The following is a 26,827-nucleotide window of genomic DNA, read 5'->3' on the forward strand; positions in this document are numbered from 1 at the left end:
TATACGTACTGTGTGAGTGGTCCTTAGTGTCCATACTTGCTGCTAGTAAACAGAATTTTTAAAAAAGTGTTTATAGATTTATCAGAATTTTGAGTTGTATCCTCAACATAATTCCATTCCCTTCTTCTGATTTATTAAATTAAGCTACATTAGGACTGACATTTAAATTCATGTCTAATTGCTTATTGTGATGTGTTCTTTGCTTAGGAGACGCTTGTTGACTTTGCCTTAACTACAGCTGAGATCTGGGCACTCTGGCATGATGATGAAAATCAGACTACTGTAAAATACATCAATTTTGAGCAGTAAGTTTTTCTCTCTATCTCTTAAGAAAGCTTGTTAGCTTAAAAGTAAGCTTTTAGTATTTATTTTAAAGTGTTTCTCATTGAAGAATCAGTAGTAAGGGCTTTAGATCAAAGACCTGAAACGCTTGAAAATTAGGGTTCCTTATACTCCGTTTTGATGTCAGAATATCAGTGTGGCTAAATAAAACTCCTGTGAAAACCAATGCTAGTTATTTTAAAGGTGTAGAATGTAGAGTAGCACAGTAGCATCAAAGCGGGGTCATAGCTCCCCCCTTCCCAATGTGCTGGGCCTGTACATACAAACACTGATCCTGGGAATTGCTAGATAGCAGATTCTCACCATGTACATACCTAACTATTCCTCTGACTTTGGACTGGCTGCTTCCTCAGAAAGTGGTTGCTAATAATCCATGCATGGACTAGAGGTTAAGCTTACATTTTTCTGTTCTGCATACTGGCAAACTCACTATTCTGAGCTTTGGTGGAAGCTTAGAAGCAAAGGAAGCCTTTGCAAGTGGAAGAAGATTGCTTAGTATCTGCAGGCTGCAGAAGTGCTGGAAAAGTGTCCATTACATACTGAGACTTGGTCTTCGCATGCAAAAGAATGAGATGAAAACAAGGTGGCCGACTGCTGAAGTAGTATAATAGACTGCCCCATTTCAGAGTGCAGATGAGGGATTACATTTTTTCAGTGCTCTATATTACAAATTCCCTGTAAGTAAAATCTAGCACTGCATACAAAGGGCTAGGGTTGAACTATTCTTCCAAATGTACTTTTTAAAACAATTTGCATCGACTTTTTATAAAAGGGAGCATTAAAAATGCAGTCCTTCCCCTTCAGCCTGCAGATCTGAAGTGGTTCAGTGCATTCTACCACCATATTCTGCTAGATACGTAGACTAGAGGCATTTGTTTGGCACTGAGGGGCACGGGCAATGATAGTTGGGAGTCTGTAAGCATGTACAGAGAAATCTGCATGGGTCTGTTTATCATTCCATTATTCTATGATATCTTTGGTCAGCAGTGTGGGGGAAGAAGGATGGAAGTTGATGGGTATCCATATTAAATATGTTGCAGTTAATTGTTCTGCTTGGAAATAATCATTAATGATTTGTATTAAGCCTTTGATACAAGGTCTTGTTAAATGTGTGCAATCCTCTTTCAGTAATATAGCAGGTCAGTGGAATCAAGTGTCTGTGCAGCCCCTGCCAGCTGAGGAAGTAGATATTAGAGATGACCAGGACCCAAGGGTGAGCAGACTATAAACTAGATGAAATAATCACATTTTTCAGTTTTCGGTTTTATACTGAGTCATGCAAAGCATGTTGGGTTGTGGGCAAATAAGATTTGTATACTCGTTGCTAGAAGTTGTGGTGTGTAAAGCAATTGCGGATTTGAATGTTGAAACGTGTGTGAGTGTTAAGTGCCGTCAAGTTGCTTCCGACTCATGGCGACCCTATGAATCAGTGTCCTATCCTTAACAGCCTTGGCAGATCTTGCAAACTGAGGTCCGTGGCTTCAAGAGTCCATCTCTTGTTGGGTCTTCCTCTTTTCCTGCTGCCTTCAACTTTTCCAAGCATGATTGTCTTTTCCAGTGACTCTTGTCTTCTCATAATGTGTCCAAAGTACGACAGCCTCAGTTTAGTCATTTTAGCTTCTAGGGTCAGTTCAGGCTTGATTTGATCTATAACCCACTGATTTGTTTTTTTGGAAGTCCATGGTATCCGTAACAGTCTCCTCCAACACCACATTTCAAAAGAGTCTACTTGCTTCCTGTCAGCTTTCTTCATTGTCCATCTCTCACACCCATACATAGTAATAGGGAATACGATGGCATGAATTAACCTGATCTTGGTTTGCCAGTGACACATCCTTACACTTAAGAATCCTTTCTAGTTCCTTCATGGCTGCCCTTCCCAGTCTCAGTCTCCTTCTGATTTCTTGGCTGCAGTTGAAACATACATGATTATATATTGCTGTTTAGTGATCTGTGCAAGCATAAAATTCACATTATGTGGGAAAATGTGCAGTGCATTGAAAGGGAAAGCGGATAAGGTCACAAGGCAATCTTTGAAAGATAAGCTTCTCTACTGCTCCTACATCAGGAATGAAACAAGTGACTTATATGGAAGTGCAAGCTGTGCTTCTGAAACAATAATTCTTAGGTGTCCTTGATGCTGCTGTTGGTGCTCCCAGGGCCCTAAAGTATTTGGATGGAAGGGCTCAGAAGCAGCATGTCAAAAAAAATAATCTGTACATTGACTGGGGTGTTTGTTGTTTTCTGTAAGTGTATTCTTTCATATTTCTCATAAACCGGTCTTGGTGTGCTTGGAATTCTAAAGTTGCTGTATGGGCAATGCAGTGATGCTCAGTTCAGTTTAGTCTTTTCTCGCAGGTGTAGACAGCCTATTTTGTAGTGTATTTCATAAGCTTGGTATCCTTGGCACGTACTAAAAATGCGAAGTTCAACTTTGGACATAGTTGTCAGATAGGGCTTCTGATAGCTCTGGTCCCAAACAAGATGGGGTTCTCCGTGCACTCCTTCCCCCCCCCCCCCCGTTTTGCACATGAACTCCGGCCAGGGATTTACATTTGTATTGGGACCCGCTCTTGTAAATCTCCCATCTGATATCGGGTTCCTCGCACAAAGCCGGGAGCTTGGCCATCTCCTCCACTGATTGCTCTTAATGGTTTCTGTTTCAGTTTTACTTAAGTCGTTACCGGCAGGAAACGATTACATTGTCTCTTTGTTCCTATAACCCTATTGTATCAGTCCTATATATGTATCCTCTCCACCCCAGTCATGTATTCCAGCCTTGTTTGCCTCCTTACTGAAATCATTGATTTTCGGAATAAATCTTTGAATCACTGCTCTGCCTGGATTCGAGCTCTATTGCCTGAAACGCTGTGTATTTGCTGAAGCCTGACAATAGTTAGGACATAATGCTGTCCTGTGGTTGGTGCTCAGCTGTATTGGAAGTAGCCTAAAATTATAAGTGCATTCTTTAAAAATGAATCCTGTAGACCTCTTAAATTTTATTTCCAATCATGCTGTCTCTTACAGGAAACATATTGTGAGGCTATCTTCATGCTTGGCCAATTTGCAAATGCTGCTTTGCTTAAAGCATTACAGGTGAGCAGATTTTTCATTAAGTATTTTCTTTGTATGTTCTGTTGCAGAGCTTACGAAATTAATGGGAATTGGCATTAACAAACCAACTAAAAGTTCTGTGGCATTAAATGGCAAGATTGGCTTCTGAACTGCGATACTTCTCTGCTCTACCAGTTCAGTTACAGTAGCCTGCTATTAACTGTCACCTAACTAGAGGATTCTCTTGGGTAGCAGTTGGGGAACAAATTTAAAACTTGAAAATCCACGACAAAATTAAATTGATCACTTCTCTGTATGATTTAGATGACTGATCAAGAGAGCTCAGACATGTGGAGAGTTGTAGTAGTTTTCTGTTAGGTCGTCTCTCACACACATACACACAATGCAGGTGATGGAGTGTAGCATATGTATGCTGTCATAGTCATGGAAGATGCTGTCATAGTCATGGAAGCCACAAATGGTCTCAGTATGGGAGTAAATTTTACTAGTGAAAGGTGCTTATCAAGATTGTAGTATGAAGTAGACAATGAGCTTTAGAGTTGAAGGCAATGATTTGAGTTTAAAGAAAGGAAAGGATAGGACTGGAAGGTTAGAGATTGTTACTTAGTGGCAGAAAATCCTTGTAGGATGAAGGCTGGAAAAAGAGGAAAGGTTGTTATTTACTAATCACACTGCTTGTCACTTGAACGTCAGTGACATTAATGGAGCAAATCCAGGGGATGACTTGTCAGTTTTGCTGGTAAGTGAACCAGTGGTTGGTGAATTAAGCTAAAGTTCTGGGATACTCTTAAGAAATGTGAAGAATCACTTATTGAAGGTAGTTTTCCTTAGACCCGTGTATGAAATTGTGACTACTTGGTGGTGATTCTTCCTTCAGCAATGTATGAGAAACTTTTTCTTTTTTTTTTTAGATCTTTTCTCAAGGAGCTGAGAGACTCTCAGACCTGTCCTGGGATGAGCTGAAAAGAGAAATTACTATAGCTGTGGAGAATGAAGTAAGATTTATTCTTGTCTGTATTCCGCATTACCTCAATTGTTTTTCAATAACTGTTCACCAGAAATACTCAGCATACCTAAGATTCTTGCATATATCAAACTGTCCAACATGAAATTCATGGCTATTCAAATGTTCTGATTCTGGTGACTTTTGCATATTTCTGCCATTTTAGTTATGTAATGATCAGTGATCCAATGGTTTGTCAAATAACTAACCAGAAGATACTTATTTGACAAACACCAGACGAAGTATCAAAGCTGAAATAATACGTTTGGGGGTTTATTTACTTCACTTATACCTGCCTTTCTCCCCAGTGGGTACCCAAAGCAACTTAAACTGTATTGTTCTCTTCTCCATTTTATCCTTGCAACAAAACACTCTGTGAGGTAGGTTAGGCTGAGAATGGGTTATTGGCCCATGATCACACATCAAGTTTCCATAACAGATTGGGGATTTGAGGATGTTTTTTCTTTAGTTTATGCAGAATGCCAAAAAATGTTAGTTGGAGGATGATTATTTCTGTTATGGTTAAATGATGGCACCTTGTTCAGGTGTAAAAAATTCTCATTCTCAGGTAAACAGCTAGTCTTGAATCTTGGTCTTTTTTTCCAGTTTCAGGGCAATATTACTGAATATGAATTCTCACAGGAAGAGTTTAGACAGTTACAGATAGAGTTCTGGTCAAAATTTTATGCCTACTGCCTTCAGTACCAAGAAGAACTCTCACGTCCACTGGCACTTCTCTTGAATCCATACACTAATATGGTGTGTCTGCTGAAAAAGGTAAGGAAAAGGCTACTAGGAAGCAAAATGGGAGCAAGATAAACATGTGGCTAACTAGCATATCACTTAACTTGCATAACGTTTTTATAGACATGGTAGGTGCCAAATTACAAATTGGACACAATATATTTCTTTTTACTTTTTCCCCCCTAAGCAGATGGTGGTCAGGTACTGTCAGTTCTGAGGAGGGCTTCAGAAACGATGAAAATTGTTAAATATTTGAGCTTTTAACCTTTTTTATGCTATCACTATTTGCAATTATATTTTCAACTATGTTTCTATCTGTGGCTTGCCCTGGCTAGAGGCATTTTCCTCACAAATTGGTTGGTTTGGTTTTCCACAGTCAAGAGTACATTCAAGACACCATACATACTTAGAAAAATGCAGTTTGAAATGTTTGGAGGACATCTTGCTTTAATGTTTACAGACTAAAGGATGGGTATGTTTTTCTTCCTCAGGGGTACCTGTCCTTTCTTGTGCCCTGCTCCCTAATGGATCACCTGTATCTCTTGACTGATGATCCCCTGATGAATGAAGTTGAGAGCACTGGCCTAGATGGTAATGGAGAGATGGAGCAAACTCTCAAGGTTGGATACTGTGCACTGCCAACAACACTGGCAGAAGAGGCAGCACAAGTGATTTTGCCACTTCCTTTTTCTCACTGTAGCCACCTGTGCTGCATGGCTTACTGCCTGTGCGGGTCCTCCAACCCCTGACATTGTGTTTTGGGGCTCACAGAGAGTTGCTGCTTCCACTAGTGCCTTCTGCTGGTAGTGCATAGGATTCAGTGCACTGTTTTAAAGGTGTTGTGGCATTTGAGTAACCATCTGTATTGTCAAGGAAAACAGAAGCCTAATTCAAGGTGCACTCTTTACGTTTTTCAAAATTCGTTTTTTTCCCTAGAAAATTGTCGGGGATCCACAGAGCTATTTAAGCCCAAACAGGAAAATCATCTAATGAAATGTTTACCTTGAACAGCTGACCTCTGGGCCATGATCACAAACTGCTTTAGAAATTACCTTCAGTTTTAAAAGCAGTTTGCCTTTCATAAAGGACAAGCGTAAAGCCCCCTTGGACTCACAGGCCAAGTTTTAAAATTATTTGAGATTTTTAGTTTAATTCCTTTCTGCTTAAAATCTCCAGTTGCTCATGTTTTGTTTTGCTAAACTGAAGTAGGGCCTTAGCTTGGCATATCTGGAGGAGGAGGGGAAAAAATCCTTCAGTCATCCAGTTTCTCTCCTGGATCACATTTTACTATTTCTCCAAGGAGAAGATTCTTCAAATCCACCTGCATAAAAGAGCTTTTCTTCCCATTTTCCTTGTCCACTTTTCTTTCTCAGTACAAAAGAGGAAAGTGAAATAGACAAGAAGGAGGTAAACAGGATTAAGTTTGTCCAATATAAAAGGATTTTGAGTGGAGAAGGGACCATGTAGCCTCTCTCCTTGAAAAGTCATCTCTGTCAATTCTTCCATAAGTGTTTATCCATGAGTAGAAGCACTCTTCCCCTAGCATTCAGCTAAGAGCCACTGCCCCCCTAATGCGTGTCCCACAGTTGCATGAAAAACACAGATTTAAGGAAGGCCTACTTCAAGGAGATCTCTTTATGAGAAGGAAGCCAGTGTTATGCTTCCTGACTTATCAAGATGTCGCACTAACTATATGGGTGGGAAATGTATACCAGAAGAACTATCCTCTTCAGCTGGCAGAAAAAGGAGGTGGGGTGGCAGCAGAAGACACTCATAATTACATAATTGTATTCCTCTCTGCAGCACTTGAGACCATATTTTTCAGGGGCTGCTGTCAGCCCTTTGGCATTTTACCAGGATCTGCTGCTTGGATAGTTTTCCCCCACTCTTGTCCAGCTAAGTAGTAAATATACAGGCATGGTTGTAACTTTGCTGTCAGACTTCACCAGGTAATTGTTGTTTCTTTAGCGGGCCTTCCTCCTCAAGAGCTAATGATATCAGCTGAGCACTTGCATGAGGAAACGATTGATAAAAACTGTGTCAAGGTCACAAACTTGAGCTTGGTTAAGCTAATTAGGGAGGTTAACCCACTTCAGGTTTCCTGCTGACTGTAATAGATAGTGGTCAAATAACTCTTGGTATGACTTTTGACATTTCCCCTTTTTAAATTGTGAAGTGGTTGATGGATAGCCAGTGGCTGTTAAATCTAGGGAAAGAAAAGAACTCTCGGTATGTCTTTTGAGGTAATGTGGGGTGAAGGTCTGTTCTATTTTTGCTGTAGCTTTCTTCTACCACCATTGGCAATTGTATTGTTGTTAATGTCATCATTTTGAAATAAGTGCTGTGCTTTTTTTGGTCACAGAGTCTGAGTTTTCGCATGATCTTGTAAGTCTCATTCAGTGCTTGCGGTTAATCGGCGAGTCAATTTCTGTGGAGATGGCACTCACAATGGAAATGGATTGCTGCCGCCTCCAGCCTCCAGAGAGAGCAGCAGAACAGATCCTGAGGGACTTGATTGCTAATGACACGTAAGCATAGGAGTTGAACTAGTAAGCCCTTATAAGGACCAAGAAAGGGATCTTGGCATGGTAGTGGATAGCTCAATGAAAATGTCGACTCAGTGTGCAGCTGTTGTGAAAAAAAACATTGGCCGTAATTGGAACAGGAATAGAGAGTAAAACTGTTGTCATACTGCCCTTATACAAATCTGTTTCCCCCACACTCGCTTGGCCATGGCACACATGGGACAGCTCTTAATATACAGGTCCAAATCCTGCCTCATCCCAGGCCACCAAAACTGCCTGCGCAATAGATGCAAAGTTTTTACAAAGCCAAAATGCCTGGCCACTTTGGCTCCATGGCAACTTTCCAGTGTCTCCTTCCGTAGAGGCTCAGGGATGTACAGTTTGGTACCATTGAACCAGTATCCGTTTTGAGAGTTCAAAGTGTCAGGCAAGGTGCCTACCAGCTCCTCCTCCATGGTTGCCTTACACAAAGAGTCTGTAAAAGATTCTGGGAGTCCCTCCACCAGATCAGGTACCACCCTCTGTGATCGGGTGAGCACAGTTAGCCCCATCGAAACCCCCTTTGCTCCGGGGTAAACAATGAGTCGATTGGGCGATCAATCTTACTCCGGTACTGAGGAAGTCTGGAGAGGGCATCCGCTAGCGAAATCTGGTTGCCTGGGACATGCTTCAATACGAAACGGAATTTGGAAAAGAACTCAGCCCAGCGCATCTGCTTGGCATTGAGTTTGCAATTTCCCTGTAGAGCTTCAAGGTTTTTATGGTCTGTCCACACTTCAAAAGGGATGTCAGCTCCCTCCCAAAAATGTTTCCACACAGTTAAGGCATACTTAATGGCAGCCGCCTCTTTTTCCCATATGGGCCAATTGAGTTCCGACTGAGAAAACGTTTTGGAAAAATAAGCGCAGGGTTGAAGCTATCCCTCTGCTCCCTTCTGAAGCAGAGCCCCGCCCATTGCCACATCGGAAGCATCTACTACAGTGATGGCGAACCTTTTAGAGACCGAGTGCCCAAACTGCAACCCAAAACCCACTTATTTATCGCAGAGTGCCAATGCGGCAATTTAACCTGAATACTGAGGTTTTAGTTTAGAAAAAACAACGCATACATTAACATCTTTTGACTTAAAAGAAAAACACAATAACAGAGCTTTCAATGATACAAATAACTTTTTATTGAAAGGTAAAAGTTTGCATTTTGCATGCTTTTGAACAATTAATGTGATTTTTGTTGTTGTGTGCTTGCTGATAATTTGTCCACCCTTGGCTCATAGTTTGTAAGTTTGAGAGCAACACATGCAGCACTCAGGTCATCTGTTAGTCTGTTTCTGGTGTCAGATTTGATATAATTCAAAGCTGAAAACAGCTGCTCACAAGCATAAGACGATCCAAACAAAGTAAGGAAAGCAATCCCAAGTGCTTTCATTGACTTAAAATTATTTGGCAGAGAATTCCGCACTTTAAGGATTTCGTTTTCAGAACTAACTGTGCTATCCTTTGGCATCCCTTCTATCTTCTCAAGTGATAATGATGTATAATACAGTGGAACTGAATGACGATGTTTTGTTTCTTTAACAAAGAATTGTATGAAACCAGAGGTTGCCCCCACCATAGAAGGTGCCCCGTCACTAGTTATTGAAACCACTTTTTCTGGTCTTATGTCTTGTGACAAAAAAGCCTCCATCACAGCATTGAAGATATCGATCCCTTGTGTTCTTGTAGGCAAAGACACCAGTTTGACCAGCTCTTCTCTCATGGCAGCAGCTCTCCAGGGTTTCAGGCAGAGGTCTTTCACATCACCTCCTTGCCTAGTCCCTTTAGCCAGAGATGCTGGGATTGAACCTGGGACCTTCTGCATGCCAAGCAGATGCTCTACCACAGCCCCTCCCCAGGCAAACTGCCACCTCACCCGACCGGCTGAAGCAGACCCTTCCCTCTCCCACCTGCAAACTCCACCGGCAAACGACACCCCCCCCCACGAAAACCCAGACTATGCAAACGGAGGCTGATCCCCCCCACCCCCTCTGGCTGAAGCAGACCCTTCCCTCTCCCACCTGCAATCTCGCGCTCTCGCGCTCTCGCGCTCTCGCTCGCCAGGCGGACGCCCTGGTGGGAGGGCTCGGGGAGGCGCATGCACGCTCCGCGGGGCAGCCGACTCACACGTAGGGAGGCGACTCGCCAGTAGGTAGCCGGTGAGCGCCAAGTTTCACCAAGTGCAGCTGATCTGCTGCTGCTGCCGGGCGTGGGAGGGCCTCTGGAGGAGGCAGGCAGGCGGGCAGCTCCTGCCTCGGACCAAAATAATTCCTGGGAACCACGAGGCACCCGGGAACCGCTACTAGGCTACAGTGGAGGTGGGCGGGGCAGAGCCGGAAAGGCCAGCGACTTGGAGGAAGAGCTAAGTCACGGCCTCAGCTCAGAGAGGAGGGGCGAGGAGCAGCTGAGCCGCGGCGAGCCGGGCGTGCCGGCGGAAAGAGCAACGCTGGCCGGAAATGGCACGCGTGCCATAGGTTCGCCAACACGGATCTACTACAACTACAAAAGGCTGCTTACAGTCGGGGTGCTTGAGAATTGGTTCTGAAGTAAAAAGGACCTTTAACGTCTGAAAAGCCTTTTCACAATTGGGGGACCAGTCCAACCGGGCAGAGGGTTGGGTTGCTATGGTGCCCTTCCCCTTAGTTTTCAACAGGTCCGTGATAGGCAGAACCTCTCGGGCAAAGTCCTTGATGAACCCTCTATAAAAATTTGCGAACCCCAGGAACTGCTATAACTGTTTACGTGCGGTGGGTGCTTCCCATTCTAGAACCGTTTGCACCTTGGCGGGGTCCATAGCCAGCCCATCGTGTGAGATGACGTATCCCAAAAAACTTAATTTATCCTGGTGAAATTCACACTTAGCCAGTTTAGCAAACAAATTATTGTCCCGCAGCCGTTTTAACACCTCCTTCACCAGTTTAACATGTTCATCATAGGAAACAACCACCCCTTTGAACAGCAGGTCATGTAACACTTCATTTATCATTTGCATAAAGACACTAGGGCCCCTCGAAAGACCGAACGGCATGACTAAATATTCAAACATCCCAAAACAGCTGGAAAAGGCCGTCTTCCACTCATCACCATCTTGAATCCGTACTCAATAAGCCTTGACCAGGTCCAGTTTGGTGAAGACCCGTCCCTCCTTCAATTGGCTTAAGAGGTCTGGAATCAATGGAAGGGGGTAGGCATTAGTCTGAGTCACTGCATTGAGTCTGCAAAAGTCGATACAAAGCCGGAGGTTGCCCTTCTTTTTCCGCACAAAAAAAGAGGGGGCTGAACAAGGCACCGTGGAGGGTTGGATGAAACCCTGAACTAAGTTCTTATCCGAAAACTCTCTTAGCACGAACTTCGCCTTGGGGCTCATGGGATACCCCTTTCCTTTAGGTAACTGAGTGTCCCCCACCAACTCAATGGCACAGTCTGTTTTCCGGTGGGGGGTAAGACATCGCAATCTACTCCATCAAACACGTCAACAAAGTCATGATATTTTTGGGGTAACCCTGGAGGGGACGGCCCCTGGTCTAGGGAAACCATCGCCTCGCAACCACGCACTGCCACTTCCTTGCGGTGGCGATCATACTGTGGTTATGCAAAAACCACCCTTCTTATAGTCCAGTCTATGGTGGGATTGTGGCTCTGAAGCCAGTTTACCCTAAGCATGACAGGGTACTGAATGTCTGGGACTATACTGTTTGTTCCCAATGAGATGACCCCTAAAGCCACACGGCGGGTGCTGCAGTGCACCGGTCCTCCCTTCAGTTCGCTTCCATCCATTTGAGAAAAATAAACCGGCTGCGACAATTCCACGGACAGCGCCCCCAAACGCTTGAAAGTGGCTTCGTCAATCAAAGTACGGGCACAGCCAGAGTCTACTAGAGCCACTATTGAAATCTCGGGTCCCTCCTTGGGATTTTGTAACGTCACATTGAGTAGCAGAGTGTCTACTGCTCCGCTTACCATCTCTGGAGCTCTCGGTTGTTCCTTCATTGAGGTATGCCCTTTACAGCAGACCCGGGTCATTTTTTGGCGACCACCAAACCTGCTCCTCCCCGTCAGACGTGGAAGAGTCACTCTGGTCGGAGCCCTGCTCGTTTATAATCCCTGGCTCCGATGAGCCCGCTGTTTTGAGGTTGAGTGTGGAGGTGCTTTTCCTTGACCCAGTTCGTGCACTCTTCTCACGGTCCCTGGCACCGCGCCGGGCAGCTTCCTCCCGTGAGGGTCGTGGGGTAACAGGCAGGTGTTGCGCATGAGAGGGACAGTCAGCCGCGAAATGACCCAACACGCCGCAGGCTAGACACGCACCTGTCTGCAGCCTTCGCGCCCTCTCCGAAGGCAGTGGCGCTGACCTCCCCTCTCCTGCTGTGTAGCCAGCTCTCGAGCCCTACGCTGTTTGGACAGAGTCAATAGCTGCTAGCGATTCTCAACTTCCACCGCCAGCTGGATCCAACCCTCCAGATCGGGAGGGTCCCCTTGCATAAACACCCATCGTAAAATCTCTGGATTGAGGCCCTCGCGGAAGTATTGCACGCGTGTTCCCTCGCTCCAGTCCACCACTTTACTGGCGAGTAGCTGGAATTCACTCGCAAACTGCGCGACTGACTCGAACCCTTGCCGAAGTTGCAGAAGAGTCGTCTTTGCGTGTTCGCTCTGGTGTGGTTCCTCGAACCTCCGCCGAAGTGCATGCATAAAATCTTTTAGCGTGAGTAACTCCCGGGCCCTGAGGTCATACAGTTGCACCATCCAACTAGCTGCCTCGCCTTCCAGCAGCGAACCAACGTGCCGGACCCGACTTTCCTCAGACAGAAACGTACCCCCTTGCTCCCTCATAAATCCGTCCACTTGGATTAAAAAGTAGGGTAGTTTCTCACCGCAACCGTCAAATGTGGCCCTCAGGTCCCGTCGGAAAGCCGGCGGCTGCGGTACAGGCGGTTGAAACGGTGTTGGCCCAGCAATCGCGCGGCTAGAGGGGAGGGGAGGCTTTAGCATCTCAACCATTGAGGGCAAGGGAAAGGGGGACCCGGCCATTCTCCACGGCGGGGGGGGGGGGAGAGACAATGCGCCCGCTCTCTCTCTCTCTCTCTCAGGCGCTCCGGCTTCGCAGCCCGGCTGCCGGCGCGAGCAGGCACAAGAGCAGGGGCTCCGAACCAAGTTCGGAGAGCCGCACTCAACGGGCCAAAGAGCCGCATGCGGCTCGGGAGCTGCAGTTTGCAGACCCCTGGGTTATGATAACCTTTCTTTGTGAATCACATCTATTTTCAGAAGTTCTCAATGTATTTCATGCAGCCTAATGCATGTCATTTGTTTTTTTTTCCCCACAGAGAGAATCTGATGGAAGATATTCACAGCAAGTTACAAGAGATCAAAAACCCAATCAATGCCATTGGAGTGCTTATCCGGGAAATGGATTATGAAACAGACATGGAAATGGAGAGAAGATTAAACAATGGTGAGAGGACAACAGCTCTACTTCCTATTCCCCCCCCAATTATGTGAAAATTGATTAGCAAGTCTATAGATAACACATTTTTCCTCTACCTCTTTTTAAACAGCTCAACCCCTGAATGTGCGTATGCATCTTTCACAGCTCTATGGTAGTAGCACAGCAGTAAATGTGGTATGCCGTGGTGTGTACAAGGTCTCCATGACCCGTTTTTTGATTTGTCGGGACTTGCTGATTTTACAGCAGCTTTTGCTGCGACTTGGTGATGCTGTAAGTATACTTTATTTGTTTAGACAATTTATATGGATCCTCTCTGGACACCTGCTTGAGGTGGCTCACAATTAAAATAATACATTAAAACCAAAGAAGCTAGGGCGTAAAAACAGCATAAAGCAAATTGGTTCTTGTAGGTTATCCGGGCTGTGTGACCGTGGTCTTGGTATTTTCTTTCCAGATGTTTCGCCAGCAGCTGTGGCATGCATCTTCAGAGGAGTAACACTGAAGGACAGTGTCTCTCAGTGTTACTCCTCTGAAGATGCCTGCCACAGCTGCTGGCGAAACGTCAGGAAAGAAAATACCAAGACTACAGTCACACAGCCTGGATAACCTACAAGAACCAATGAACTCTGACCATGAAAGCCTTCGACAGCATAAAGCAAACTTTGAGCATCCTAAAATGGTATTCATAAAACACTCCTCTGGCTAAAAAGCAGACTGTAAAGCAGCTGATGGAACCTGTCCATTAAAAGCTGGGGTAAAGAGAAATGTTTTGGCCTGGCATCTAAAGGAAAAGTTACAGCTGTAATGAATAAATGCTGCGCTGTTAAGCTTCCTCTAATGCTAGTGGTATCAGCTCCATGGCATACAGGAACACCCTTGGGGTCCAAAATGCTCTTGGTATTGCTTCCTAATATTGCTCCATGCCCTGCTAACTTTTGTTATATCATAGCAGGCCACAAACTTTAAAATTCCTTCGGGTTTCTGCATGAACTCTTGGTGACTGAGAACCAGAGCTCCCTTTCTTATTAAGCCTTTGAGCTACTTGAAGTAACCCTTCTATCTTTGATTGTCTTGCTTCATAGACTTCCTTCGGTTTTAGCTCATATTTAGGGATAGTAATAAAACTGATTATTTTACACAAAAGGAGAGGATGAATCCTGTAGTGATTTGTAATGATGTGTCATTGCTTTGACTGAAGCTTAATGGCTGCTAATGTGATTTTTTTAAGGCAAATTTAGGAGGAGGCCAGGTATTCCACACTCAGCAGGACCTACTGCATCGTACTTCTGTTCTGATTTTATCTTATTACCTGATCAGGTGGGCAAGTCAGCGTTTGGCATCAGATGTTCCAGTTGATGAATTGTAAGTTATGTTCAGTGTTAATATGAATGATAAATTAGGCATAGTCAACTCCTCACTTAGTGTGAAAGACTTAAGATGTTTTTACAATAATAAGCAACTGATTTAGACAAGCTCTGTTGTTTGGCCCTGGTCAGGGTTATTTCAGAGTCTTTTTCTGTCTTTTCCATGTGGTCTTCATAGTAAAAATGCTGTTCCTAACCAGAAGGAACTTTCCAAGTTCAAAACTGAGTATAGCTTGTCTCATCCCAAACATGACTTTTGTATGTTGGTGCTTTGCCACAAAGCTTGAGAAGCTTAATACCAAGGTCTGAGGATCTAGAACTGTAAAGCTTCATTTGTCTTTATTGTGCCATTTTAACATTGTGTGAGATCTTGAAATTAAATTAGCTATGAGTTTGTCTGGGGAACTCCTTGAAATCTTTTTAAGAAGCAGCAGTTTCAGCTTTTTTTAACCTGTTGGTACTGCTTCACATGCACATCTCACTGCTACCCATAATGATGTAAGTCATCATATGAAGATATTAGCAAGTCACTTGGCCCTGAGAATTTCCAAACTGCCTCATTCTTGCTTTAGACTGGAAAATGGTACATAGTCTGTTTCTCTTCCACACATCCTTCCATGGCTCCTATCTAGCAATCAGATTTTTATCCCACCTTTCCTCCAGTGTGCTCAGAGTGGTTCTCTTCTCCTTCATTTTCTCCTTCCAGTAACTCTGTGAGATTTACAGAGTCAAAGTAACTCAAGAGTTGCACGGCTAAGTGGGGATTTAAACCTTGGTATCTCTAATCCTAGTAAAACACTGTAATATACTACACTGACTCTCCAGATTTGATTTGATCTTTTTTTAATTGAAGAATTGTTAATATTTGTGTCATGTTAGACTCTAAAGGATACTTTTCTTAGTCTGATAGACTGTTCTTTTTTTAGGGAATCCAACCTTCAGCATCTTTCTGTACTAAAGCTGACAGATTCCACATCTCTAACACCACTCAAACTAGGTAAGAGGTTGTAGAAATTTTTATACACAAATCTCTTAACCTACAGTGTTTAACACTTTGCCAGGTGGCTAGAACTGTTTCATAGGCCTCAGATTTCCAAGGTTCAGCATGAAATGCTTTAAAGCAAGGTCGTACAATATTTTAACGCTAAGAATCACATCAGCCAAGTTAAAAAAAAACCTTAGGGGCACTTTAAACATTACTCACATTACATAGTAACTGCTTTTCTATGATCGCAAAGCTAAGGCAACATTTAATTGTGTCACTGGTATAAACCTTCCACGTAGAATCATCACCTTCCTCCTCTTCTGGTATGGTGCCAATTCCATATGTGGGATCCTTGTAATCTCCTACAATTGGGTAACTTAAATGATTCCTGCTACATGGGAACTGCTGTCAGAAAAGTAACTAAGCTAACACTTAAGGGGTCACTGCTCTACTAGGTTGATACCTGCACACGTAGTATATGAGAGACATATACTAACCAGTATTACAACTAGAACTATGGATATGATTGATCATATACTGCTTGACTGCCCCCTATACCAAATATCCCATGAGAGAAGGCTCAAAAATTGGATACATTCAAAATATTATCTATCCAATAAAGCAAAATGTCAACTCCTATTAAATGACTTTGCTCCAAAGATTACTGTGGATGTTGCCAATTTCCTGATGGATGTGATGAAAATTCTAAAGCTTGCAACCTTTGATTTTTGAACTCATTGATATTAGGTTTTATGATTATTTTGTAACAACTATAATAATAATTATGCCATTAAAGGTTTCATTGTCATTGTCAACTAGAACTAATCTGACCAGATGTTTGAGTAATTGGCAATAGATTTTACAATCTAGACACATGCCTGGTTGGGTTTGAACTGTTTGTATATGTATTTATTTATTTATTTCTGTAAATGTGTGCATGCTTAACATGGGTTTTAATTAACCACTGATGAAGGCCCAATATGCCGAAACGCGTTTGGTTGTGGTTACAGATGTCAACCTTAGGAAATGCCATTGTGCTATTTTAATGTTTTTAAAATATTTGTAACCTTTACATAGTGCTTCCAATAAATTATATTTACATTATTTATATACAGATATAGATATATTTTCCTTTTACCCAACCTTGGGTACCCAGCTTCTGTTTTTAGGTTGGGTCTTATTCTCCTCTTTTTTCTTCCTTCCTCCATTGACAGAGAATGGAACATTGTTACTTACTATGAAAGTGTCTTGTCAGTAAGCGGAGGGAATCCGTCACTACCTAGGATACTGTTAAGAGCAGCGCTATAAGATTGAAGCTCTGTTTTCTGTACTCACATACTTACATTTTCTATTCCAGGCCACTACCCTGCTGTGTTTCTAGCAGTTTTTCATGTTACTTAAAAGGCACTAAAAATTTCCTGTGTTTTTTCTACTATTACAGTATGCTTTTTTAAAAGCAGTCTGTTCTGTCACTGCTGCTACATTACATCCCATAGTAAAGAGGTCCCTCCTGCCGCTGGCATGGATTAACACCCTGCTCATTTGCATAGTCCTGCCTGTGAGACAAGAGGAAGGGCGAACCTAACCTGGCTTCCCTCCATCCACCGACAAGAAGAAACTTCCACATTATTTACCAATGTTCTCTTTTTTAATGACATGATTTCCCAGACTTGAATAGTCTCAATGTGCTTTTGTTTCAGTTTCACTGTTTGGGCTTTTCAAATTAGTAAATTGTCACACAAGTGAATGAAAATCTAGTCTTTAGCTGCAAAAATAAATTTATTATGCCCCAAAGTGTAAATTTTGTGCCCTAGAATTTCTAAAGTGGGTACTTAAAGTGGATTTATGTGAAATAAGGTTGGAAAAACCATTAAGATTGAGTAAATGATGTGTTTACTGTAGCACTAGTATGTTATTTGTCGAATGAGCATAACGTAAAACTTAAACAGTAGCTTTATGTAATATTGATAACTTACTTTTAATCTGTTCTAGTGACCAGCCCTCAAACTATTGTGGAGCTCTTCTTTCAGGAGGTAGCCCGGAAACACACAATAGCTCAGCTGTTCCCATCTAATGCAGCCTGGGATGAAACGGGATTGAGTTGGCCTCAGATGTTTTCTGAGATTTCCAGTTGTCTCTTGCAGTTGTTGTATCCTTCATAGTTTTGCAGCTTCTGTCCAAACAGGGGAAAGAAGCTGCTTTCTCCAGACCTCCGGTATAATAGTGTGAACTTTCCGTTCAACTTGTAGACAGTAGGGATGTGTACCCGGGGGGAGTATTTTTCAGATTCAGATTTTAGGAAGTGTGTAAATACTGGTGTTCGGGTCCCTCAGTGCCATCTTGGGATTCAGGTCTGGGTTTTCTGAGATTCTGGAATTACTTGATTCCATTATTCCCTATGGGGGATCTTTTTCAGGGGGGCTGCAGTGGCTTTTTAGCCAAATGAAACCAAAATTGCAGGGGAGCAAGTGCTGCCTGACAACTTTCAAGCAAATTGGACTAAGGGGTCCCGTTCTCTGGGTCCTTGAACGAGGTCCCTCAGCAGTCCTACTTGCAGGGAGGGGAAAAAGGCCCTGGAAAAGGGTCCCTCCACCACAAAGGAGGGAGGGGACGGAGAAGGTGCCAACTAGACCCCTGCTTTGCCAGGCCATGCAAAACTCTCGCCACCTGCAAGCTGCCCTGCCCAGGTGACACTCTTGCTGGCTGTAAGCCATCTTCTTTCACCCAGGAAACCAAGAGGAAAAACAGGCCTGGGATCCTTAAAATGCTGGCCACGGATAGTCCTGAATGTTTCTGGAAAAATATGGGACCTGGTTACAGGTATTCCCAAGAAGCCCGAATACCATTTCCGGTACCTGATATACCCTTGAGAACCCTATTTGAGTGGAAAGCTGGCGTATAAATGTGTTAAATAAATAAAAGTACCTGAAAATACCAATAAGGTACTTTTTGGGTATATATTTAGACGAGATATGTCTGAGTGCACATCCATAGTAGACAGCTTTCTAGACATGTTCTGGGGAAAACAAGTAGTCTGTTCTTCCTTCCTTGTCGCTATCTATTTATGCAGAAAACCAGCCCTTAGAGGTAGGAGTGAAGTCAAACTAAGAGCCAAACAGAAATTACTAGAAACAGCTGTCACAGCAGTATTTAGTAGGGAATGTAGGATGCAGCTAATATAACAATACTTAAGCATTACCCAGCTGTTAACATCCAAGCTCTCTTCATGATTTTTATCAAGTTGTTATGTTTTATCTTGATTTCTAGTCTTCTAGTGCGTTTAGTTGTTTTGTGTTTCTAGTGTGCCCATGAACACATTGCAGGCCGCACAGGGAACACTCTGTTTTCTTTGTATGAAAGTGGAAGCTGCTGTCTTGTCAAAAACATCAAGAACTTAAATTCCTTATACAGCACTCAGGTGGCCAAGTAATCCTAGTTTCCTCTTTCCAGAATGTCTGATGGGGGCTTGTCAATATACTCAACTGCAGGTGAGCCCTTTAAATGGAAAATCTTCTAAACAATTGTTTTTATAGGTATAGAAATATCTCTTAAGTTGTAACCCTTATATTTAAAATAAATTTTGGAGCTTGTTTAGTAGCTAACTTTAAGCAATGTATGTATTTTGTTTTGTTTAAAAAATGTATGCTGTCCTCAGTCATAGGTTTCTATGGTATGATAAAAAGGATTGAATGATTTTATTATTACGGCGATAGCCAGATAAACTACAAACTTTATCAATTAAAATCGATTACATAATGATAAAAAGGATTGGGAGCCATAGTGCTATAGTTAGCTTTGCATATTTACACAGGAAACAATTACAAGTTATTTTTAATTCTTCAAGGCCTGGGTAGCCATTTATATACTTTTCTCAGAAACTGCTAAGTAATATCACCATTACAGATGTGATGTGAGGCTCCCTGTTGTTGGAGCAAACTTATCATTCCTGTTTAAGCTGTAAATTGGCACTACTATTAAGAATGGCTGAAGCTAGCCAGCTTTCTTCTTATTCCAGGATCTGAAACCACATTTTGGCTCAGTTCCAATGTCATGAACGAACCAGAGTGTTTGTGACAGATATGAACCTGGCTCACATGTTTCCTCCCTCTTGTGCAGCACTGAGCTGGAAGTATTTAGTTAACTCCAATGAATTGTGATACTCAAACACTTCACAAAGTTAAGTTTTGAGCCTGCGAGCACTTTTGGAATTCTGACACAGGGTGGTGGTTCCATCCACATAATGGCTGCTGCAGGAGGTGGAGCCAGCCACAAAATGGCTGCCATAAGAGATGGAGCCAAAAATGACAGAGCGTGAGTTCAGGCATAATTCTAATAGTAACTCTTCAACATTTTACGCAGAACAGTTTAATGGGATGCCTGTTAAAATGTATATATTGTTTACAAATATTTTCTGCATGCGCACAGCTTTGCTTCAGTCAAACTGAAGTTCCTTGTGTTGTAATGTCAGTTACTGCAGTGTTGTGTGCACAGCCAATCAGAAGCCTTGCTGGCCAAAAGCCCCAACTGACTCCGTCCACTTTCTAGCAACATTTAGCAGGTACCCCATTGGGGACCCCTGTTGTATACACAGCCCTAAACCCCAAGGGGCATCTACAGTAACAGAAAACATTACTAATGAATTAAAGAAACTTCAAAATTTTGTTGGAAAACTGTTAAGCTTATTAGCTAACTAACACATTCAAACATGTATCTCTTCAGTTTTTAGACAGTTTCTGTTGCTATTTAGATTGGAATTGTGCCTAGCTGGGAGCATCTATTTAATTCATTGCCACCAATTGGTTTGGCATCTTGCAAGATTAAGACATCAGCAGTTGTGCGGTTTGGAACATAGTATTAATCCTCGTGGCTTCTGTGCAGTCCCACATGGGACTGTGCAGGCCAGCCACGGAGATCTCTACAAGCTTCTAGAATTCTTGGCTCTACCAAGAGCGTTTCCCCCCTCCCCTTGGTTAGCAACAACTTCCCGCCTAAACCATCATGTGACTAAAAGGGAGGGGTGCTCTTTCCCTCAGTTCTTCTCTTGCCGCCACAGAGAGAACAGCTTTTTCTTAGGTTCTGCTATTCTTAATAAAATAGAAGGTTCCTCAAAAGGCCAGGCTTTGTTCAAGAAATGCCAATCTTGCGGAGGCAAGATGGTTAAGACTGATGGCCATACAGACTAATTAGTTTGTGTCAGACTGCTTAGTTTGTCTGGGAGGAGGCACGTTTCAGTGCAAGGCATGTGCCCTTTTGACACCCAGAGCCTGCCAGGAAAGATCCGCACACCTCAAAGCGCTGTTGCGGGAGAGGTCGCTGGGGCTCCCAGTACCTCAACTGCCCCTCGGGCTCCGTCAGTGGTCTTGGCCGTCGGGCCATCCAATGCGGGGCAACTGGACGTGGAGGCAGCTGCTAAGACTAAGGCCCAAAAGATCAAAAACAGTGCTCTATCGTTTCTGTCTTGGCCACATGGCTGCCACGTCTATCACCCCATCAGGAGAACTTACTGGAGGTCATTACTATTGAGTCACCCCCTACAGGCCCGAAATGTACACCTTCTCTGATCAGTCTGGCTCCAACATTGCCAGAATGGAGTCCTTTGGTTTCCACCCGTCGGGGACAATCACCTGCCTAGCGTCAATGGTCTCCTAAGGAACCTACCCAGCAGTTGCACCTGGAGCACAGGGGGCACTGTGAGCGCTCGCCGTCGGCTCATAACATGGCCTCAGTCAGGTGTCTTGAGCGCCTGCCATCAGAACCGGAACCTCAGTATCGAGAACACTCGCCAGTTGATGGCAGGGACCTTCCTTTTCGATGTCGAGACCATTCAGTTTCCATTGACCGTCCACCTCATCTTAGACAACGGTCTTCTTCGGTGAGGTGAGAGACTCCCTGTCAGGGACTGGCCTGCGACAGATTCAGAGACGGACGAAGACCAGAACCAGATTCTGCCTCCCCCACCCACACTGACAGAGGAAGCAGCCGATGGTGATTCATTGCCAAGCCAAACCTTAAAGTCACCGGCTGAAGACCTTAAAGTAATTGGGGAAGACCAGATGCCGCCTGACCCTGGAACATCCAGAAAGGTGCCAATTGAGTCGGGAGACAGTGTGGAACAGATGTCTCCTATGTCTCGTTGGAGGAAAGTGGGCCGGGCCCTGCTAGAACAACGCCGGCGTTCAGCAAGGCTGCAACAACAAAGAAGGAGCCTGGCTGATGTCGGAGACAGTGACTGAGTGATTACAGTATTTAAGGAGGGCTGAGTCAGTAGGAAGCTGTGGAAGCAACGCATTGCAAACCTGTTAAGCTCTACTCTGGCCTATTGTGTACTGACCCGAACTGTTCCTTGACCTTGAAAGCCTCTAGACTCCTTGTCCAACACTGGACCAGTTTGACCTTGCACCTGCCTCTTGCCTTTCTCCCTTGTTGACCTTTGGACTGTTGACTGGACTGCGCTTTCACCGCCCGTCCCAAGTTAGTACAGCTGTCAGCTGTAGAAACCTCGGCTTCAGAGACCCTGGCCTGCGGCCACACCCACTGCAGACCTCTCCCTAGCACCGCACTGCCACAGCAGCAACCCCGCCCTGGTTGGTCAGCACACTCCTCCTCAGCACTGAGAGAGATCTAGGTCAGCACAGAGTCCCCAACTTGGCACCGGTGTGCTTCGCCGCCAAAGGAAGGGCCTGGACACTCGTCAACAGAATGGCAAGAGTCATCCTCCCAGTACCCAGAATATGTGCCTTCCGATTTACATAGGGTACATAGGTACCATGTGGATCAATGGTACTGACGCCGCTCTTGGGACATTTCCCCGAGGCTGAGGTTGCCCTCGCCATCACAGAGGCGCCATGTTTCTCCTCACCAGAGGAAGGTTTTGCTGGGGTGCTTTCAACAAAATGGGTCTATAGATCCCTCCCACCACCACATTATGAGGATAGGGGACATTACCACCAGCCTTGTCATTCCTGTACCTGCCAAGGTCCTGGTCCCCGTCAGGGTTACCCCACTGGCATTTCTACTCGAGGCAGGGTATAGAACTTACCAGCAAAAGAATCTTGGGACCAAGATCGGCATGCCAGATCCCAACGCCACAGTTCTGACAGAGAAGCCAGATGCCAGAAAAGCCTCCGCTGAACAGCCCAGGGTCAAGGAAGCAATGCAGAGCATACCTGAGCAACCTGCTGCCTCCCACGCCTGAACAACTCTCTGTGCCTTTAGACCTTGGACTGGCTATTTGGACCTCTGACTCTCTGTGACCCTCGACCTTGGATCGGCTACCTGGACTACAAACTGTAACTCTGATTTGGCAAGTACTGGACTCTGATTTCTGGCTTTGGCAAACGGATTGGTTCTTTGGACTCTTCTTTACCCTCTCCCTGCTGTTGCCAACCGCCTGGAGCAGTATCTCAGACACTGCAAGTGGAGACTGGAGCATTGGCAGCTAACCAGCACATCATCAGAATGGCTAAAGCCCTGAACCTTGAATATAAGACTCCTGATGAGGGGCCTCTAGACCCCATTCTGGATGTTCTTTATAAGACAGACATTGAGCCACTCTGGTTAAGGGTGCTACTGATGTTATCCAGGCCAACTGGTTAAGACCTGCTTCGACTGCGTCTTCCACCAGAACGGTGGAGAATTTGTATAAAGTGAAAAGAGAAGGTTGTGAGTTCTTATTTAACTACTCCTCAGCCAACTCTATGGTGGTTGAACCCCTTCTGGGCCACTTTAAGGAGGGCACTAATGATGAAGAGGGGTGCAAATTAGACCTTGTGGGCAGGAAAATACACATCAGGTTCCCATGGTCTCTGAATTTCTAATTTTTTATGATAATGGCAAGGTATCAGTACTTCCTCTGGGACAAGATGTCTCAGTACATAGAGCCCTTGCCTGACGAAAAGAGGCTATTGGCAAAGGTCATATAGGCTGAGGGCCTGAAGATGGGGAAGCAACAACTCAGTGCCTCATGCCATGTGGTGGACAGTTGTAGTAAAGTGATGGGATCATCCATAGTCCGCCGCCGCCACTCATGGCTCAGCGTCTGTTTTACCATTTGATACATGAATACATGTTGAGGTCATGCCCTTTGATGGGCAGAATTTATTTAGTGATCAGGCCAGCCCATTCCTGGAAAGATTGCATAAGACAAAGTCTAACACAAAGTTGTTGGGCATCGCCCCCCAGTCGTAGGCCTCATTCAAGCCTAGGTGCTACCCAAGGTATGGGAATCAGTACCAGAGAGCCTACAGGTACCAGGAGGGCCAATGTCAACCTCAATACCGCCTGCCTTCCCAGGGTCCCAGCAGGGAAAGACGTTTCAGGGCAGGCAGAGGAACCGTAAAGGGGCTTCCTCACTTCCCACAAGGGATAATAAGGAAAGTCAGCATGACTAATGGGGTTACCTCTGTTTCAAGACCAACTGTTCCATTTTTGTTTAGCATGGGAATCAGTTACAAATGATGACTGGGTGTCAAGTATAATAAAGTTCAGTGACCATTTGGAGTTTTGATCCTTGCCTCCTCACCTCCTATGTCCACTGTTACCCCTTCGCTTCTGCTAAGGGATGAGTTATCAGAGTTGTTGAATAGAGGGGCCACTCGTATAGTAAGTTGACCAACACAGGAGATTTTATTCCAAATATTTTCTTATAGACAAGAAGGATGGGGGCAAGAGGCCTATTATGGACCTTCATGGCCTCAACAAATTCCTGAGAGCTCAGAGATTCAGGATGCTCTGGCTCCCAGAGGTGATCCCACTGCTTGATGAAGGTGTCTGGTTTGCTGTTCTTGATCTCAAGGATGCCAACTTCTACATCTCTATATGAGAGGATTGTTGGAAATTCCTGTGGTTTAGGTGTGGGGATTCCCATTACGAATTCACAGTCCTTCCCTTTGGCGTCACCATGGTACCGCATATTTTTACAAAGTGTTTAGCAGTGGTGGTAGCACACTTAATGCTTATGGGATGTTCTGTGTACCCCTTTCTTGATGATTGGCTTTTTGTTGGGCAATCAGAACAGGGCCTCAGTGACCAGGTTAGTAGTAAGAACACTAGACGATCTGGGGCTTGTTATCAGTTATGAGAAGTTGAAGCTCTGCCCCACACAAAACATTAACTTTATCGGGGCGAGGCTGGATGCGCGAACGGCTAGAGCTTAATTACCCATTCAGCGCATTCGTGCAATTCAGAAAATAGTAAAAAAATTTCAACCAATAGGTTTCAGAGAGCCCGTTCCATACAAAAATTGTTAGGACTGATGGTGTCTACTACTGCTGTAGTGGGCCAGGCATAACTACAAATGATGCTACAGAACTGGTTTTTGCACAACTTCACCCTAAATGTAGATCCTCAGTGGAAATGCTTGTTATCTAGAAAGGTCATCAGGTCATTACACTTGTGGACTTCTGAAGTTAATTTAACTAGAGGGGTCCCTTTTCAGGTTCCCCATCCGCAGGTCTTTCTAGGGACGGACGCCTCCCTTTCAGGCTGGGGTGCCTATTGTGAGGGATTGTTTGCACAAGGGGCTTGGTCACCTGCTGAGGCTAGGTTGTATATAAACTTGCTAGAGCTTAGAGCCATTAGGTATAGTCTTGTCTCCTTTACAGCTCTGGTTGCAGGGAAATCGATCCAGATTACCACAGACAACACAACAGCAAAGTGTTATGTGAACAAGCAAGGGGGCACAGGTTTCCTTGCAGTCTGTGTGGAGGCGACCAAGTTGTGGCATTGGGCATCCCTGCACGATAATACTCTGTCAGCTATTCACAATGCAGGGAACGACAATGTGTTGGCCAACATGCTCAGAGACACCTCAGCGAGCAACACAAATGTACCTAGCTCACATTTTCAAGATTTGGGATGTCCCAGACATCTGTTTGCAACCAAGGGGAACTTCCAATGTGCACAGTACTGTTCTAGGTCAGTGGTGGGCACACAGTCTCTGGGGGATGCTTTTCAGATCTGGTGGATGGGCTTTTTACTACTGATTTCTGCCATTCCCCCTGTTGTGCTGTGTCATTGCCAAAATCAAAGCGGACAGGACCAACTGCATCATGGTCATCCTTTATTGGGCCAGCAGGGTCTGGTTCTCGGCTCTGATGGCCCTGCCCAAGGGGAACTACATACTATACCATCCATACGAGGACCTTTTGGTCCAGGGGGGCACTGTAACACCATGATTTAGTGTCCTTACGCTTAGCAGCATGGCGAATAATGCCCCCATAGAATGGCCTCCTAAGGTGCAAGAGGTCTTGATAGCATTTCGAAAGCCCTCAACGAGATGCTCATATGCTGCCAAATTGAGACGATTTTCAGGATGGGCTGCTGATTGAGATATAGTTCCTGAGCGTTGTTCTCTCTCGGAACTGTTCAGTTATTTATTGTTAAAAGATTCTGAGTTGGCTAACACGTCAGTTGAAGTACACTTAGCGGCTATATCTGCTTTCCACTTTGGATTGGACTCAGGCTCCATTTTTTCTCACCCTCTAGCTAAGAGGTTTCGAAAGGGCTGAACAGTTTGTTTCCCATTCCACCCCCCACCCCCCGTGGAGTCTTTCCTTGATGCTATCCCGCCTTATGACAGCCCCTTTTGAGCCTATGGCTACTTGTGATATATCATTTTTGTCCTATAAGGCTGCATTCCTGGTGGCCATAACATCGGCTAGGCGTGTCAGCAATCCCTATGCTCTTTGCCATGACCCGCCATTCATAAGGACAAGGTGGTGCTCCACCCCAGTTTGAACTTTTTGCCTAAAGTCATCCTCAGTTCCACCTGTTGCACAACATTGTCCTCCCGGTTTTCTTTCCTAACCTGGAATCTGCATCCAAATGCTCATTGCACTGTCTGGATATTCAGAGGGTATTATTATTTTACTTACACAGTACAGCTATTTTCAGGAAACAAGACAACTTATTTGCTTTAAGGGTCAGAACAAGGGAAATACAATGTCCTCCCAGACCCTGTCTCAATGGATTTCTTCTCCAGGTTCATTCATGTTCCACTAGGTTGCAAGCTGCATCTGCTGCTATCTCGGCGCGTATTGACATTGCTGACATCTGTAAGGCAGTGACTTGGTCCACACCGTTGAAGTTCGTGAGACACGACTCCATGGATGTCCACTCAATTCATGAGGCAGCTGTGGGGAGAGTGGTTCTTCAATCACTGTTCAAGTAGCAGTCACACTCCTGCCTCCTTGGTAGGAAAGCTTGCTTTTCTCACATGTGGGACTGCACAGAAGCCACGAAGATGAAAAGCAGTGTTGCACTTACCTGTAACTGTTGTTCATCGAGTAGTCTTCGGTGCAGGCACACATCTCTC

At 44.5% G+C, this 26,827-nt stretch overlaps 1 protein-coding gene across 1 annotated transcript in view; it reads left to right on the top strand.

Moving 5' to 3' along the window:
* The window catches only part of NUP160 (nucleoporin 160), a 56,329-nt gene that overhangs the window by 12,291 nt on the left and 17,211 nt on the right, over positions 1-26,827 (top strand). Inside the window, exons 9-21 of the mRNA XM_056851406.1 lie at positions 208-305; positions 1,471-1,555; positions 3,370-3,438; positions 4,329-4,412; positions 5,027-5,197; positions 5,656-5,755; positions 7,527-7,692; positions 13,043-13,170; positions 13,274-13,434; positions 14,393-14,526; positions 15,455-15,525; positions 17,506-17,662; positions 18,932-19,001. Coding sequence (XP_056707384.1) covers positions 208-305; positions 1,471-1,555; positions 3,370-3,438; positions 4,329-4,412; positions 5,027-5,197; positions 5,656-5,755; positions 7,527-7,692; positions 13,043-13,170; positions 13,274-13,434; positions 14,393-14,526; positions 15,455-15,525; positions 17,506-17,662; positions 18,932-19,001 — 1,494 coding nt within the window. The remainder of the gene's footprint in view (positions 1-207; positions 306-1,470; positions 1,556-3,369; positions 3,439-4,328; positions 4,413-5,026; positions 5,198-5,655; positions 5,756-7,526; positions 7,693-13,042; positions 13,171-13,273; positions 13,435-14,392; positions 14,527-15,454; positions 15,526-17,505; positions 17,663-18,931; positions 19,002-26,827) is intronic.

The sequence above is a fragment of the Euleptes europaea genome, chromosome 6, assembly GCF_029931775.1.
Source record: "Euleptes europaea isolate rEulEur1 chromosome 6, rEulEur1.hap1, whole genome shotgun sequence".
NCBI classification, from domain to species: Eukaryota; Metazoa; Chordata; class Lepidosauria; order Squamata; family Sphaerodactylidae; genus Euleptes; species Euleptes europaea.